At 50.1% G+C, this 17,647-nt stretch overlaps 1 protein-coding gene across 1 annotated transcript in view; it reads left to right on the top strand.

The window, feature by feature from the left end:
• The window catches only part of fbn1 (fibrillin 1), a 54,053-nt gene that overhangs the window by 29,493 nt on the left and 6,913 nt on the right, over positions 1-17,647 (top strand). Inside the window, exons 32-56 of the mRNA XM_084681828.1 lie at positions 559-684; positions 4,318-4,440; positions 5,060-5,182; positions 5,561-5,686; positions 7,245-7,367; positions 8,151-8,273; positions 8,387-8,554; positions 8,732-8,800; positions 8,920-9,045; positions 9,992-10,114; positions 10,230-10,388; positions 10,478-10,549; positions 10,658-10,783; positions 11,226-11,348; positions 12,161-12,286; positions 12,597-12,713; positions 12,866-12,991; positions 13,100-13,219; positions 14,061-14,186; positions 15,402-15,554; positions 15,665-15,727; positions 15,833-15,958; positions 16,115-16,234; positions 16,406-16,528; positions 16,988-17,119. Of these exons, the coding sequence (XP_084537954.1) occupies positions 559-684; positions 4,318-4,440; positions 5,060-5,182; positions 5,561-5,686; positions 7,245-7,367; positions 8,151-8,273; positions 8,387-8,554; positions 8,732-8,800; positions 8,920-9,045; positions 9,992-10,114; positions 10,230-10,388; positions 10,478-10,549; positions 10,658-10,783; positions 11,226-11,348; positions 12,161-12,286; positions 12,597-12,713; positions 12,866-12,991; positions 13,100-13,219; positions 14,061-14,186; positions 15,402-15,554; positions 15,665-15,727; positions 15,833-15,958; positions 16,115-16,234; positions 16,406-16,528; positions 16,988-17,119 (3,042 nt within the window). The remainder of the gene's footprint in view (positions 1-558; positions 685-4,317; positions 4,441-5,059; positions 5,183-5,560; positions 5,687-7,244; positions 7,368-8,150; positions 8,274-8,386; positions 8,555-8,731; positions 8,801-8,919; positions 9,046-9,991; positions 10,115-10,229; positions 10,389-10,477; positions 10,550-10,657; positions 10,784-11,225; positions 11,349-12,160; positions 12,287-12,596; positions 12,714-12,865; positions 12,992-13,099; positions 13,220-14,060; positions 14,187-15,401; positions 15,555-15,664; positions 15,728-15,832; positions 15,959-16,114; positions 16,235-16,405; positions 16,529-16,987; positions 17,120-17,647) is intronic.

Raw genomic sequence — 17,647 nt, 5'->3', positions numbered from 1 at the left:
TTAGAGCTCTGGTTTAAAGAAACAGGGTAGAGAAGTAGCAGGTTCTCATATATATAAATATATATAAATCACTTTCACAAAACTCCTTTAAATTTTAATTGGTTAAATTCATGCAAATAGAAAGTGGGTAACAGAAGTCTTGGCATGACTAGTCAGTTCAAAACAACGCTGTCTGTGGTGTTTTACAGAGCATAAAACAGGAATCTGACAGGAGTGAGGTTAGCGCTTTAAAGAACACACACACACACACTTAGTGTAGTGCAGGGCAGGGGCCCTTTTTTGGTCATTTTAAACACTCCTCTGTAGCTATTATTTTAAGGTCTAAAATGCCCTTCCTGGAACTACAGACTAAAGTGGGATAACTTTTTTACTTTAGAAAGCCACCAGCAAGGATACAGCTGTCATCAACTGTGATCAAAATGTCACAGTGTGAATGTTCTTGCACATCTATTTTTTTCATTTATGATGCCCTCCCTCCCTCCCTCCCTCCCTCCCTCCCTCCCTCCCTCCCTCCCTCCCTCCCTCCCTCCCTCCCTCCCTCCCTCTCCTGGTATGTAGATGTGGATGAGTGTGAGCTGAACCCTAACATCTGTCTGAGTGGAAACTGTGAGAACACCAAGGGCTCCTTCATCTGCCACTGTGACCGAGGCTACTCAGTACGCAAGGGGTCCACCGGCTGCACAGGTGAATAACAGAACCACACACACACACACATTGAAGACACACACACACACACACACACACATCTGTTGGAATTCTCAGAGCAGACTGGAAACCAGGTTTCTTGTTTGCCGGCTCCACCTGCTAAATGAATTCCTGAATCTTACCTCAGGAACACAAAGAGATGATGTCATGTGTGGAGAGGACTAAGTGAGAGTGAGAGGATGGTGAGTCAGGGAGAGGCTGCTGCTGGTCAGGCGAGGGAGGGAGGGAGGGAGGGAGGGGGGGAGAGGGAGGGAGGGAGGGAGGGGGGGGGGAGAGGGAGGGAGGGAGGGAGGGAGGGAGGGAGGGAGGGAGGGAGGGAGGGAGGGAGGGAGGGAGGGAGGGAGGGAGGGAGGGGGGGGGAGAGGGAGGGAGGGAGGGAGGGAGGGAGGGAGGGAGGGAGGGAGGGAGGGAGGGAGGGAGGGAGGGAGGGAGGGAGGGAGGGAGGGAGGGAGGGAGGGAGGGAGGGGGGGAGGGAGGGAGGGAGGGATGAACGAAGGGAAGAAATGAGGGGGGGTATGCAGAGTGGCGGAGAGTGGGGGAATCCACTTGCATTGATGATTGACTGGCTCGATGGGCTCTTGTCGGAGCTGCAAAACACACACACACACACCCATGCACACACACCTTCATGCGCACAGTGAGATCACCTTCATCCGCCGTCCGACATTTGTATTGAATTGCGAGGTCTGTTTGCCCCTTTGTTGTCCTTTCATTAGCATCATTTAAACATGACGTGATGCTTGGAGTCACACTGCAACACGTAATCACCTGCAGAGGCTCCAGCAACCAGCCAGGAGTCACTCCCTGTTCCTCTGACAGAGCGCTTGTTAAATACACCCGCCAGAATCTGGTAGGTTGATTGATAATCCCACTTAGTCATCAGCAACTTGAGGAGCTTGGAAGACTCAGAGTCAGAATAGAAGGTTCCAGACAGCGTTCCACCTTTTCCTATCTTTCAGCTCTGGGTTTGATTAGCTGGGTCTGAGTGACTGTGTGCCATGCAGTCAGGACTACAGTGTTCTCCTTCAGATGCAAACAAACACATCTGTCTTAACTAAGATAGACCCTGGAGAGTGCCCCACCACACACACACACACTCACACACATATACACATATACACCCACGCACACACACACACACACACACTTACTCACTCCACATTCCAATCGCGCACATATGTTAATATTTTCCTTGTTTTGAGAAAACCGGACTTGCTGAGAAGCCTGTTCTGATTCACAGGTTTGGAATTCCGGCCTTTGGAATGCGATGGAATCAATCTTTAGTAATTCCACTCAGGCCGGGCGAACTCAAAAACGTCTTGTTCTTTCGTAACGAACAGACCCGTTGCTTTCCCACAGACCTTCTCAATGCTGGCCGTGTGTCAAACCATACCCGTTCAGAGGTCCACAGAGCCAAAGGGGTAGATGAGCGTCCGGAGAGACTGCCCCTGGCTGAAGGACTGTGTTGATACAGGCTGCTTGGAGACCAGCCCATGAGAGAGGGGTCTGCTAGGGAAGGGGCTGGTCTAAAACTCACATCTGATCCAGCTGTAAAGGACGGTCCCGGGGGAATCGTTTCTCATTTATTCCACACTGCTGAGTACTGTAGAGTATGCACTGTTAGTAGGTGTGTGTGTGGTGTGGGTGGGTGGGTGTGTGTGTGTTCGTTTGGGCGGGGATGCATTAGCGGGGCGTAGGGGTTTGCGAGTTCTGGGAGTGTCCATTGCAGTAAATAAGGCCTAACCCTAGCCCTGGAGCCAAGAAACTGTGTTCAGGGGTTACAAGGGGAGTTAGGGTCAGGGACAGGGTCAGGGTCAGGGACAGGGACAGGGACAGGGTCAGGGACAGGGTCAGGGACAGGGACAGGGACAGGGACAGGGACAGGGTCAGGGACAGGGTCAGGGACAGGGTCAGGGACAGGGACAGGGACAGGGACAGGGACAGGGACAGGGTCAGGGACAGGGTCAGGGACAGGGTCAGGGTCAGGGACAGGGACAGGGTCAGGGACAGGGTCAGGGACAGGGTCAGGGACAGGGACAGGGACAGGGACAGGGACAGGGACAGGGACAGGGTCAGGGACAGGGACAGGGACAGGGACAGGGACAGGGACAGGGTCAGGGACAGGGTCAGGGACAGGGTCAGGGACAGGGTCAGGGGTTAGACTTGCTTTGGTTTCTATAGTTTAAAAGAAGGCTTTGTATGAAGTATATCTTCTTGTCAGGCCAGTTGTTCTCTCCTGAGCCTCATCTGTCAAACATTAGCCTTCCAAACAAACTCTGTCTCCAACTAACAGAGCAGCGACCGTGACAGTTGTCCTGCATGCGACCACTCCGTTTCAGTGTTCACTGCTGGGATTTCCACATTCTTGGCACGGCGTGTGTGTTTTCTTATGTGAGTGTGTGTTTTCTGCTCTCTGTGGCTTCAAAGGTCTGCAGGAATGATCTGTAATCTAGATAGTTCTCTGAGGTTCCTGTAATCATGCAGAGATCTGCACACTCACCCAGCTAGCTATACATTACCACCGTCGTCGAGGGCAACATGCAAAGGCCTCCAGCATTTCTTCGGCGTGGCAGCCAATCAGACTGCAGTCTGCCCTAATTGACAGTGTTGGGAATTGCTGCTTTGATGAAGAATAGAGTAAAGTGTGTGTGTGTGTGTGTGCGCGTGTGTAAGGGCTGATAACAAGGGCTCTGACATGCACGCTCTCTTGTACATGCTGTTCCAGGTCAACTGCCAGGCATTGTTTTCCAGATGGTTGTTTCTTGGTCAAGTTAATGAGTGTCTTTGTTTTGGTTTAATAATGACGACCAAACTACCTTGACACGATCCATCTCTAGACTCTGGGTTCAGTGTGTTCTGCATGGCTGTCGTTCTTGGCAGGTTGCACACAAACATCTTGCGGGGATATTCACGAGTCACACCCTAAACTGGAGCCCCTTCAGCCTTGTTTCATGACACGAGAGGATTTCATTTGAGGGGATTTTAATTGTCCTCATTGCTCATTGCTTTCATTTGTTCGTTTCTGGTGTTAGTGTGATAGCATGGCGCATGGAGAGACATATGGAGAGATGCGTTAGATGATTACACTGGATAATTATAGCTAATAAATAGGCTAGCAGTCTGTCCCACAGTGAGAAATGATACTGGTTTTGGAATGAAAGGAAGGCTGTTTGTTTGTAGAGGTCCCTAAGGCATGCCAGAACCGCACGATTTGATACAATTCATATTTCAGAATCACAGAGTTTCTACATCTGGGACTGCGAACATGCCAGCTATTAAGGTTTCAATGACTGCATTGCCATCGTGAAACAAAGACAGAATGAAGCCTATCTGCAGCTGTGTTTATGAGGCTGTGGCTGGATTGCAGTTTGGTCCACACTGCCTGGAGGCTGTTCCTTTAAGAACTGTTCGTTCAGCCAGCATTTGGACAGGCCCCCGGCTTGGCTTGGCTTGGCTTGGCCTGGCTTGGCTTGGTCTGGATTGGCCTGGTCTGGAGTGTTTGGTCTATTCTGGCCTGTTTGAGACTATTCTGGCCTGGCCTGGTTTGGTGTGATGCAGTATGATCTGAACGGACCATCTCACAGTTCCTGTCTGCCTTCCTCTCTGTGTCAGATATCAACGAGTGTGAGATCGGAGCCCATAACTGCGACCGCCACGCCGCATGCACCAACACAGCCGGCAGCTTCAAATGCAGCTGTGCTCCAGGATGGATAGGCAATGGCCTCAAATGCACAGGTACAGTGGGACTGCCTCTATGAACACACAGATAGGACTGCCTCTATGAACACACAGATAGGACTGCCTCTATGAACACACACATAGGACTGCCTCTATGAACACACAGATAGGACTGCCTCTATGAACACACAGATAGGACTGCCTCTATGAACACACAGATAGGACTGCCTCTATGAACACACAGATAGGACTGCCTCTATGAACACACAGATAGGACTGCTTCTATGAACACACAGATAGGACTGCTTCTACTGAACAACCCTTCACATTCCCACATAGTGCGAACTTTACACAGTTTAGACCATTACCTAATGTCTACAGCCTGTTACTCACCCTCCCGTCTAACTAAACACAGTTTAGACTATGACCTCATGTCTACAGTCAAATACACATCCACCTGTCTAGCTCTGCACAGTTTAGACCATTCCCTAATGTCTACAGCCTCTTACTCACGCACCTGTCTAACTGTTCGCCATCAAGACCATTACCTGGGATCTATGGTCTAACCGTACGCAAGTAGTGCCCCTTGTTAGAACCAGCTACAGTCCACCTGGCTGTAGTATGACCCTGTGTGCGTGTTCAGACAGTCAGGATGGTTGTGCTTGTGTCTGGACAGATCTGGATGAGTGCTCCAACGGAACTCACATGTGTAGCAACAACGCAGAGTGCATGAACACCATGGGCTCCTACCGCTGTGTCTGCAAGGATGGCTACTCTGGAGACGGCTTCTACTGCACAGGTACGACAGACACACATATACACGCTGGGGGGTGTCTCAGATGGCTGAGCGGTTCGGGAATTGGGGCTATTAATCAGAAGGTTGTTAGTTCGATTCCCGGCCGTGCCAAATGACGTAGTGTCCTTGGGCAAGGCACTTCACCCTATTTGCCTCGGGGGGGGGGGGTATGTCCCTGTACTTACTGTAAATCGCTCTGGATAAGAGCGACTAGAATGACTAAATGTAATGTAAACACACTCCACACCTCCCATACACCACACTGCACACACACACGCACACATGCCTCACACATGCAACTGCCCCAAACCTCGGTTATGTCACCTGTTTTGATGTGTGTGTGTGTGTCGTGTGTGTGTGTGTGTGTTTGCTCCCATGCAGATAGTGACGAGTGCACAGAGAATGGGAACCTGTGTGAGAGCGGACACTGTCTCAACATGCCTGGAGGCTACCGCTGCGAGTGTGATATGGGCTTCATCCCCACGCCGGACGGCAAGGCCTGCGAGGGTAATACACACCCTCACACACACACACACACACACACACACACACACACACTGCCATGATGGGGCCGCAGTATGGCCATGTGTCGTCATCTACGCAGGAGAATTACTTTTGTATATTATTCCCCTGGTATGCTGTCAAATATGTGTGCTTTAAATCCAAGGATCTGTTTATGTCTACTAATACATTCATTACAAATCCATGTGACAAATTTTTCTACTGATATAGGAAAATATACATTGTGAGGGTGACCTAATTCTGGTATGTTTGATTTTCTGAGCATTAGCAATGTGTAATGCAGGTGTGTGTGTGTGTGTCAGTGATGAACAGTAAGAGAGAAAGTATTTACGAAAGAGAGTATGCAGTAAGGTTGGTGGGGTGCTGTATGTGTATATAAATGGATGTGTGTGTGTGTGTGAGGGGGGGGGGGGGGGGGATATTCTCCTGTCTGGTTGAGTTATTTTGCCCCAGAAGTGTCACTTTAGAGAGGTGAATACAGCCTTCACTTTGTGTCTCCTTCAGACGATTTTCCACCTCTGTCCCATGATTTACTAATCCCTCACAGCTGTGGTCCCTCTTTCTTGGTTCTCTGTCTCTCTCTTTCTCTCTCTCTCTCTCTCTCTCTCTCTCTCTCTCTTTCTCTCTCTCTCCCTCTCTTCTACTTTCTGTCCTACTCTCTTTCTCTCTCTCTCCCTCTCTTCTACTTTCTGTCCTACTCTCTTTCTCTCTCTCTCCCTCTCTTCTGCTTTCTGTCCTACTCTCTTTCTCTCTCTCTCCCTCTTTCTTGGTTCTCTGTCTCTCTCTTTCTCTCTCTCTCCCTCTCTTCTGCTTTCTGTCCTACTCTCTTTCTCTCTCTCTCCCTCTCTTCTGCTTTCTGTCCTACTCTCTTTCTCTCTCTCTCCCTCTCTTCTGCTTTCTGTCCTACTCTCTTTCTCTCTCTCTCCCTCTCTTCTACTTTCTGTCCTACTCTCTTTCTCTCTCTCTCCCTCTCTTCTACTTTCTGTCCTACTCTCTTTCTCTCTCTCTCCCTCTCTTCTGCTTTCTGTCCTACTCTCTTTCTCTCTCTCTCCCTCTCTTCTGCTTTCTGTCCTACTCTCTTTCTCTCTCTCTCCCTCTCTTCTGCTTTCTGTCCTACTCTCTTTCTCTCTCTCTCCCTCTCTTCTGCTTTCTGTCCTACTCTCTTTCTCTCTCTCTCCCTCTCTTCTGCTTTCTGTCCTACTCTCTTTCTCTCTCTCTCCCTCTCTTCTGCTTTCTGTCCTACTCTCTTTCTCTCTCTCTCCCTCTCTTCTACTTTCTGTCCTACTCTCTTTCTCTCTCTCTCCCTCTCTTCTGCTTTCTGTCCTACTCTCTTTCTCTCTCTCTCCCTCTCTTCTACTGTCTGTCCTACTCTCTTTCTCTCTCTCTCCCTCTCTTCTGCTTTCTGTCCTACTCTCTTTCTCTCTCTCTCCCTCTCTTCTGCTTTCTGTCCTACTCTCTTTCTATCTCTTTCTACGTCCATATTTTTCTGTCTTTCTCTCTTCATCTCCTCTCTTCCTCTTATCTGCCTCTCTCCCGTTCACAGATATTGACGAGTGTACCTTTGCTGACATCTGCGTCAATGGAAGGTGCCAGAACATTCCAGGGCTATTCAGATGTGAATGTAACATCGGCTATGAGCTGGACAGGAGTGGAGGCAACTGTACAGGTAACACAACATCCTATTCCCTCAGTTCAGATGACTAGCTCCACAAACATGATCACATCTTGTCTTTTCTCTCCTCCCTGGGCAGCTTCCCACTCCTTAAAACCAGTCTCTCACTCACACACAGAAACACAGACAACTCCTGGTATATTCTTACAAATGCTTGATTCTCTTTCTCTTTCTTTGTCTATCAATCTTTTATCCTCTCTTCCCCTCACCTCCCCTCTCTCACCTCCCTCCTCTCACCTCCCCTCTCTCCTCCCCTCCCTCACCTCCCCTCACCTCCCCTCTCTCACCTCCCCTCACCTCCCCTCTCTCACTTCCCCTCTCTCACCTCCCCTCTCTCACCTCCCTCCTCTCACCTCCCCTCTCTCCTCCCCTCCCTCCCTCACCTCCCCTCACCTCCCCTCTCTCACCTCCCCTCACCTCCCCTCTCTCACTTCCCCTCTCTCACCTCCCCTCTCTCACCTCCCTCCTCTCTCCTCCCCTCCCTCACCTCCCCTCTCTCACCTCCCTCCTCTCACCTCCCCTCTCTCACTTCCCCTCTCTCACCTCCCCTCCCTCCCTCACCTCTCTCCCCTTCCCTCCCTCCCCTCCCCTCTCTCACCTCCCCTCTCTCACCTCCCCTTCCTCACTTCCCCTCTCTCACCTCCCCTCCCTCCCTCTTCTCCCCTCTTTCACCCCCCCTCACTTCCTCTCTCTCACCTCCTCTCTCTCACCTCACCTCCCCTCCCTCCCCTTCCTCACCTCCCCTCACCTCCTCCCTTCTCTCACCTCCCTTCTCAGACGTAAACGAGTGTGCGGACCCGACCTTCTGCATGAACGGCATCTGTGTCAACATCCCTGGAAGCTACCATTGTAACTGTCCCCCAGACTTCCAGCTCAACCCCACACATGTCGGCTGTGTAGGTGAGGCCACAGACACTTACCCAGGCCTAGGTTCTTTAAACATGCAAGGGATTGTTGTATGGATAATAAGTGTATGTGTGTGTGTGTGTGTTTATTTGCCTACTATTCTCAAGACATTCGATCTGGAAACTGCTACCTGGAATTCCATTCCAGAGGGGACGCTTCAGAGAGTTTGGAATGTTCCAATGAGATCGGTGTGGGGGTGTCCAAAGCATCATGCTGCTGTTCTGAAGGCCAGGCCTGGGGAACGCCGTGTGAATCCTGCCCCTCTGTCAACACCAGTGAGTCAGTCTGGAGCTAGTCTGCCCACACTACTCACTCTGAATCACTTGGAATCAACTCTTATGATCTGCCGATTGCAGGGAAAGAAGGCGAATCAATCGACTCTTAATTCAAATCGGAGGCTGATTCACGTTGTTTGTTTTGCGTTGACGGTAGTGTAATGTCCTGTCTTTCAGCGGAGTATAGAACTCTGTGTCCCGGAGGCGAAGGGTTCAGACCCAATCCCATCACCGTCATCCTGGAAGGTCAGACACGATGATGATGAAGATAATGATAGTAAAGATCAGGAGCTTCCTTACTATGTTGAACCTGTTAACGTTTCCCCCCTCCACCTCCCTCTCTGTCCTGTGGTCCTCCTCGGCAGACATCAACGAGTGTCTGGAGCTGCCGGGCTTGTGCCAGGGAGGAAACTGCATTAACACGTTTGGCAGCTTCCAGTGTGAGTGCCCCAGAGGCTTCGAGCTCAACACGGACACCAGAGTCTGTGAAGGTAAACACACACACACACACACACACATGAACACGCACTCAGAGAGACACACAAGGCTTCCGTACGGTCACACTCACACACCCCCGCAAACACACTAACAACCCCCTTCTCCCTCCCCTCACACACACACATACACACGTGCTAAAAGATGACCGAGGTGGAAAAGGAAATTGAGTCCAGCCATGGAGAGGAGTGTCTGGAAGAGAAGTGTTCTCTGATCCTGGTGTTGGACAGTTTGCTTCCCGCATGTCCCAACGGAACCACCCGGAACAGTGGGCTTGCTAGAGAGGGGAGGGAAGGGTGGAGGAGCAGGATGGAGTGGGGTGGAGGGGGGGAGGAGGAAGAGAGGAGGAAGAGAGGATGGATGAAGAGGAATACAAAAGCTTAGAGATGGGTGGAGCGGGGAGAGAAATAGTCCACGAAAATAAAGGAGCCTGAGACAGGGTGAAAAGAAGAGAGGATGAAGGGTAGCTTGAAGATGGCGTGAAGGCAGTGGCATGGAGGAGAAAGAGAGAGTTTAGAGAGAGGGAGGAGGTTAGAAGAAAGGACATGTGGCTAATAGCATTTTAATGGGGGGCGCGCTTGCGAGAAGAGAACAAAAGCCCGTTCAGGAAATTCCAGGCATCTACATCCAACATGATTAATTACAGTCAACTTTACATCTCACTGCTGGGCTGGAGGGCTGATGGCATTCCTACCTCAAATGTCTACTTTGGGCGCTCTCTCACTCACTGAAACAGCTTTCCATTCAATTATCTATTTATTTATTTTTTTACGTGGAATGTTTACTGCGAACGTCAAGGAGTGCAATGAAACGATGAATTAGGGCACATTCAGGAATTCAGGAAGGAAATGAAGGAATTAAGGTGAAAAATCTTTGTGTTTCCCTGTGTTTCTTTGTCGTGTGTTCCGAATAACACAACCTCTGACCCCTGTCTCTGCGTAGATGTGAATGAGTGTGAGCGTCCAGGGATCTGTGGTCCAGGCCAGTGCTACAACACAGTGGGAAACTACACCTGCATCTGTCCTGTGGACTACATGCAGGTCAACGGAGGAAATAACTGCATGGGTGAGTCCTGGCGCGCCATTGGTCGACCGCATCTGGACCCTGGTTGAGAACTGTTATTGACCTTTTGGGGGGGATTGTAACCATATCTGTGGTTCGCCTGCACACACACACACAGATATGAGGAAGAGCTACTGTTACAGGAACTTCTACTCAGACAACAACACGTGCGATGGAGAGCTGACCTTCAACATGACCCAGAAGATGTGCTGCTGTTCCTACAACATTGGCCGGGCATGGAACAAACCCTGCAAACAGTGTCCTGTCCCCAGTACCAGTGAGTATGGGTCACACACACACAGACTCATACAGACTCATACAGACATCATTTCCATTATTCTAATCTATGGTGTGACTCTTCAACAGCTGAGTTTGCCACCCTGTGTGGTAGTGAGAGACCAGGATATTACATAGATATCTACACGGGACAGGTCATGGGTATGTCGCCACAGTCCTCTTCGATCCCTGATGAATCCTGTCTCTGACTGTGTGTGTGTGGGCTCCAATCACGTGCCCTGCCTCTGTGTCTTCCCCTCTGTGTTCCAGACATCGATGAGTGCAGGCAAATCCCAGGTGTGTGCGAAAACGGGGTGTGCATCAACATGATTGGTAGCTTCAGGTGTGAGTGTCCAATGGGCTTCGTGTACAACGACAAACTGCTCATCTGTGAAGGTAAGCCCCGCCCACTGGTGCATGCTGTCGCAGGGTGAGAGAGACATGGAGACGTGATCTCTTTTTTTCTCTCCTTCTCTCTCTCTCTCTCTCTCTCACTCTCTCTCTCTCTCTCTCTCTCTCTCTCTCTCTCTCTCTCTCTCTCTCTCTCTCTCTCTCTCTCTCTCTCTATCTCCATCCATCCCTCACTCTTTACTCTTTTTTTCTCTCTCTCTCTCTCTCTCTCTCTCTCTCTCTCTCTCTCTCTCTCTCTCTCTCTCTCTCTCTCTCTCTCTCTCTCTCTCTCACTCTCTCTCTCTCTCTCTCCCTCTCTCTCTCTCTCTCTCTCTCTCTCTCTCTCTCTCTCTCTCTCTCTCTCTGTCTCTCTCTCTCTGTCTTTCTCTCTCTCTCTCTCTCTCTCTGTCTCTCTCTGTCTTTCTCTCTCTCTCTCTCTCTCCCCCAGATATCGATGAGTGTCAGAATGGGCCGCTGTGCCAGAAGAACGCCGCCTGTTTGAACATGCCAGGGAGCTACCGCTGCGAGTGCAAGCCTGGCTATCGCTTCACCCCCACGGGCCAGTGTCTGGGTAAGACCAGCCTGCATCCCATCCCCCTGGAGGAACACTGGGAGCCATCGGCCTTCTCTGGAGAACACTCTCCAGGCTTTCATCACTTACAGCTCCCAAACCAGGGACAAGCCCTTTGATAGTGTCACGGCAAACCTATTCTCATTGACATTCTTCTTCGTTGTCATTCCCAAACAATGCCTCAGAAGCAGTTGAGGAGCTCAATCTGAACCAGACTGGCATCTTTGGAGGGACGAGAGGAATGTGTGTCTGCATGCTGTTGTAGTTAGCAGCTAGCCGAGTGAAGTGAGAGAGATGGTATGAGAAGAATGTGTCAGGGTTCTGTGCTACAGATCTTACCCGTCTCTTGAGGGGCTGGGAGGGACTGTGACACCCCCCCCCCCTCCACCCACACACACACACACACACACACACACACGCAAACCCCCAGCAGCCTCCAAGTAACTAAGAGAAAGGCCACACTGATGTGGACTCGGTGACTCGTGTTCTGCATCCTGTTTTCCTTCCTGTGTTTCTGTGGAAGGGAGCCAGGAGGGTAAAAGCCAACAAGGCAACAATGTGACTGAGGGACTGAGTGTCTCTTTGGGAGCTTATCTCTCTGGGTTTTCCTGGGTGTCTTTCCTTGTCTTCTTTGCGAGTGTTAAGCTTGTTTAGGTGCGGTTTTATGGGCAAAATGGGTAGGCCCTTGTTTGTAAAAAAAAGGCCATATATATATATAAAATCCAATTTGATTTGAACACGATAGAACACATTAACAACCGTTTTCTTTCCCTTCCTCGCGTGTCACTTCCTCCCCACCTGTCCCTGAGCAGACCGTAATGAGTGTGTGGAGAACCCGGGTGTCTGCAGTCCTGGCCAGTGCATCGACACGCTGGGAAGCTACCGCTGCGTCTGTCCCAACGGCTTCAAGGCCACCCCCGACCTCTCCATGTGCATCGGTAAGTGTGGTCGATCTCACCGGGGTGTGGTCGATCTCACGGGGTGTGGTCGATCTCACCGGGGTGTGGTCGATCTCACGGGGTGTGGTCGATCTCACCGGGGTGTGGTCGATCTCACGGGGTGTGGTCGATCTCACCGGGGTGTGGTCGATCTCACGGGGTGTGGTCGATCTCGCCCGCGTGGGGTCGATCTCACGGGGTGTGGTCGATCTCGCCCGCGTGGGTTCGATCTCACCTGTGTGTGGCCCCTCCTCAGTTTGTTTCTGGTTGCTTGACGTTTTTGCCATGACGCTGTGCTGTCTGGTCTCAGATGTGGACGAGTGCGAGAGACAACCTTGCGGGAATGGGACGTGTAAGAACACGGTGGGATCCTACAACTGCCTCTGCTATCCTGGCTTTCAGCTCTCACACAACAACGACTGCATCGGTGAGTGTGTATGTGCGTGTGCGTCTGTGTGTGTGTGTGTTAACACGTGGGAGCACATGCACAAATGTAGTCTTGTTGATAACATTGATAATATTCGTGTGTGGCTTTCATCAAATTAATGTCTGTGACCTTTTTTGCCGACGTCCTGTCAGATACGGACGAGTGCTCCACTCAGAGAGGCCTTTGTAGGAACGGAGACTGTATCAACAGCATCGGCTCCTTCATCTGCCACTGCCGCGACGGATACGAACTCACTGCTGATGGAAGGATATGTATTGGTAAGAAGCCTGTTTCCACCTCCCCCTTCTCTAGTCCCTCTATATCTCTCTGGATCTTTTCTTTTCCACAGAGTGAAAATGTCTTCCTGTGTAATTTCCCTCCCACAGATGTCAATGAGTGTGCAGTGAATCCTGGGACTTGTGGTCCAGGGACCTGTCAGAATCTGGATGGTTCCTACAGGTGCATCTGCCCGCCTGGCTACTACATCCAAGACGAGACCTGTGAAGGTAAAACCATCCCCAGAGACAAGGTTCTCAAGGTTCTTATGGTTCTCAAGGTTCTCCTTCCCATCCACACCCGCCACACACCCAAGAGTTCTCAAATAAAGCCCCAGTTTACATATCAGCACATTTCTTTCAATCAAATTTCAAAATGCAGTCATGTTATCTTGTATCATGTTGATACAAGATAACAGTCAGGCATAAGTCTCTATTTGAGCTGATTTCAGTGGTTGACAGGAAGCTTGTAACATTTCTCCTTTCACCCCTTTACACACACATTTCTCTTTCACCCCCGCACCCTCCCCTCACACACATATCTGTCTTAAACCCTTGGCCCCCCTGCCCACACACACACACACACACATATCACATATATCTCCCTTACACACTTCACCTCATCCACTTACACACACACATTTCTCCTCCCCCCTCGCCCACACACACTCAGACACACACACACACACACACACATAAACACACATACACACAAATCAAACATATCTCCCTTACACATTGCACTTCATCCACAGACACCAACACGTACCACTTTGTTTATTTAAACAGTTTCGACTGATGAGGGGATATTTCCCAGACGGAGCTGGGCCATGTTTCTAGAAACTGTGAGCACTGGGCCTTCCTGGTTACCATGACGAAGGCCTTTTCGGTTGTTAATCCTTCTCGCTCCACCCTGGAGTAACGGTCGTCAAAGTAATCTGTGACGAGGACTCATATTGGCCTTACACTTACTGCACAGGAAATGTCCCTCAACTGGAAGTTTGAATCAAAGCCCTGATTCATGGTTCCTGGCTCTGATGGTGACTGATCAAAATGGTTCCATGTGTTCCAGATATTGACGAGTGTTCCCAGACTCCTGATATCTGCCTGTTCGGGACCTGCTCCAACACTGAGGGAAGCTTCACCTGCGTCTGTCCGGAAGGCTTCCAGCTCTCTGGCACAGGTCGCAGATGTTTGGGTGAGTGTGTGTGTGTGTGTATGTGTGCTTTTCACATTTCTAAACACTTGGTAGTTTGTCCCTCTCTCTCCGTTGACATATTGACCCAAGAGAGAGGGCCGTAAAAGAGTTGCGCATCCTCAAACTTCCCTGTGTAAGATATAAACCCATCAAACTGTACTCAAGTACAGTGGAAAGTATTCGTTTGGGAGGATCTCCTCTGGTAAAAGCTGTAGAGAAGTGATGTAGCTGGGCTCTATCCTTTGCTCTGCGAAGCAGCACACTCTGTTCCAGTTCTTTCTGCTGTTTCTGCCTTGCTGAGGCCAAGGGTGGCTCTGAACAGATCACTTTTCCATTTCCTCAGAGCACTCAATGTGTGTGTGTCCGTGTGCGTGTTTTTTTCTGTGTGTGTTTTGTGTGTGTGTTTTGTGCATGGGTGGGGGACTATTCAGACCAATGATAGGGAGTTCCCCCTCCAAACATTGAAATGATGACATCATCAGTTTTGCGAAGCAGTTTACAATTCCTGCTGTTTTCTGTCTTGCAGCTGAGGGGAATAAGGGAGGATTTGGAAGGGCAGAGGGGGTGGGGGGTTTTGGTGTGGAGGAATTGCCAGGTCTGGGATTAAAACATAAAAATACCTCGGTCACCCTTTCAAAACCAGGGGCCACTACAGTATTACTGAAACATCTACATTTCGTTTCTCACACATGGACACACACAGCTGTGCCTGGGCCACATCAATCTCCCTGTTTCAGAGAAGCTGACAAATCAGTTTTGTTGGAGCAAAGTAACAAGACACTGCCTGACACACATGGGGCCAGGTGTGTCTGTGTGTGTGTGTGTGTGTGTGTGTGTGTGTCTGTGTGTGTGTGGGGGGGGGAGACCATGTGTGATCTATGCTTCAGAGCCAGGTGTGTGGGTCTGTGTGTGATCTATGGGGGTCAGATAGCTTATTTGTGTTGAGTTAAGAGAAGGCCAGCACTAGCAAGGCTTGGGCCATGTGCTTTTCATTACAGCTCAAAGGCCAAGAAGAAAAGCAGGCTCCACATACTAACATGACAGAGAGCCTGGCAGACACTTGGCATAGGCCTCCGCTGGGCACGAACGGCCCTCTCTCCCCCCCCCCACCCCCACTCCCCCTCCCTCGTCCCTCGTCCCTCCCCCCTCACACCCCCAACCACCACACAAACCCTAACTCCCTTCATTTCTTCTTCTTCCTGGTTCCGTCCTCAGATATCCGCGTCAACTATTGCTACACCAAGTTCGAGAGCGGGCGCTGCCTGTCCCCCAAGCCCCTGAACACCACCAAGGGGGACTGCTGCTGCAGTGCCATGCCGGGCCAGGGCTGGGGCGACCCCTGTGAGATCTGCCCCGGCAAGAACGAAGGTGGGCAAAGTCAAATCTCCACTGCCAAACACCCACTGACTGACACGGTTGTTTCCTCTCAAACAGCGTTTGTTGTCGTGTGTTCACTCATACGCCTGTTTCTGTTCCAGAGGTTTTCTCTCAGCTCTGCCATGCTGTTGGCCAGAGAATCGGCCCAGACGACAACCCCATAGGTATGTTTGCTTTATGTTGAGGTCTTCCCCATCCTACCCTCATCACCCTATGAGTTGGCTAACCGGAGGAGCGGTGTTTGTGATGTGTTTGTGATGCGTTTGTAGACATCGACGAGTGCACCACCAACCCCAACATCTGCTCCAACGGCGTGTGCATCAACACAGACAGCTCGTTCCGCTGCGAGTGTCCATTCGGTTACACGCTGGACACCACCGGAGTCCACTGTAAAGGCCAGTACTACACTCACACACACACACGTAACAACACACACATACACACAACCACACACACGCACACAGCCCTTCCAGATCTCTCGAGGTCACATGACCCTGAGGTCACATGACCCCGAGGTCACATGACCCCGTGCTCTCCTGTCTCCCATGCAGACACTGACGAGTGCGACCTGGGCAACCCCTGTGGCAACGGCACATGCACCAACGTGATCGGAGCGTTCGAGTGCGCATGTGACGAAGGCTTCGAGCCAGGTCCCATGATGACATGTGAAGGTATAGGCTCGCATCCCTCCCAACGCTCTCCCAGTGACGTCAGCACCCAGGCGGCACTACGCATTGCGTCTCACTGTGTAGCCCTGGCAATGCCATCGAGGGATGGGAATATCCCTGTCCCTCCTGTGTTAGTCAAAGTCCGGTTGACCTTGGCCCTTCTCTTGTTTCCAGACATCAACGAATGTTCTCAGAATGCTTTGCTGTGTGCCTTCCGCTGCGTCAACGTGGTGGGATCCTATGAGTGTAAATGCCCCACGGGCTACGTACTGAGAGAGGACAAGAGAATGTGCAAAGGTACAGTATCCGTCTGGTGGATCACGTCTACTTTAGGTACATACTAGGAACTGGGGGCCTCTGGTTTAAACCTGCGACGGCTAAGTCGTGCAGTGAAGCCTTGGATAGGGAACGGGTTTGATTGGTTTGAAAGTTTCCATGGTCTGTCTCAACGAAGTGGGAGAGACTCTAGCAACAGTTTTATTAGTGAAGCACAGGGGTGGATCTGCTGGGCTGAGGCGGGGGGGGGGGAGAGTCTGTGGAGTGTGTAGGATGGTATTTATGTTTCAGTTTTAAACAGAGCTCTAACTCTTTATGAACACCTACCAGAATGGAGAAGGGGATGTGGTTGGTGTGTGTGTGTGTGAAGGGGGGGGGATTCGGTTATACTCAAGGTGCTGTTTAGTATGTGTGTGTATGTTTGTATGTATGTGTGTGTGTGTGTGTGTCTGTGTTAATGCATCGTGTTCTCTCCCCCAGACCAGAATGAGTGTGATGATGGCATCGATGACTGTGAGAGCAGAGGCATGAGCTGTAAGAATCTCATCGGCACCTACATGTGCATCTGCCCCCCTGGGTACACACGCAGACCCAATGGAGAGGCGTGCGTTGGTGAGTCAACATGCCTGATTCATAAACATTATTTGAGATGAGAACAAGAATGATCTCTGTGATCAAGTAATGGCTGAATTTCAGAGCTCGGGTTTTCTTAGGGGAAGGCAATTGAGAATTGTTGATTGAAGCAGAAGTCCATGTAGATTACAGCTGCTCTGGTAAATTCAGAGAATTTAAGTAGTACTTAAGTAGATTTTTTCTGGTAATATTTGCTTCCATACAAACTTTTTTTCCCAAAAAGATTTTCAATTTTCAAGTCTTTTTTTCGAAAATCATTTATTTACCTTTCAAAACTTTTTTTCACACATGAGATTTAACACTTTTTTTCAAAACTTTCTCAAAAATATTTCTTTTTTTTGTTTGTTTTGCCAAAATGTTTTCTAAAGGTTCAAAACACATAAAAAAAAAAAAAAAAATGGGAAGAAAGTTGGAAAAGAGTTGGAAAGGTTTAACAAAAATATCCTGAATTAAGGATGTGTATACTTTTGCCATCCCTGTTCAAATTTGAGCACAGTATTATGTCTT

Source organism: Hypomesus nipponensis, chromosome 19, assembly GCF_054491055.1.
Source record: "Hypomesus nipponensis isolate SF chromosome 19, ASM5449105v1, whole genome shotgun sequence".
NCBI classification, from domain to species: Eukaryota; Metazoa; Chordata; class Actinopteri; order Osmeriformes; family Osmeridae; genus Hypomesus; species Hypomesus nipponensis.
The sequence above is the reverse complement of the archived record's forward strand: the minus strand, read 5'-3'. Positions and strand labels throughout refer to the sequence as shown.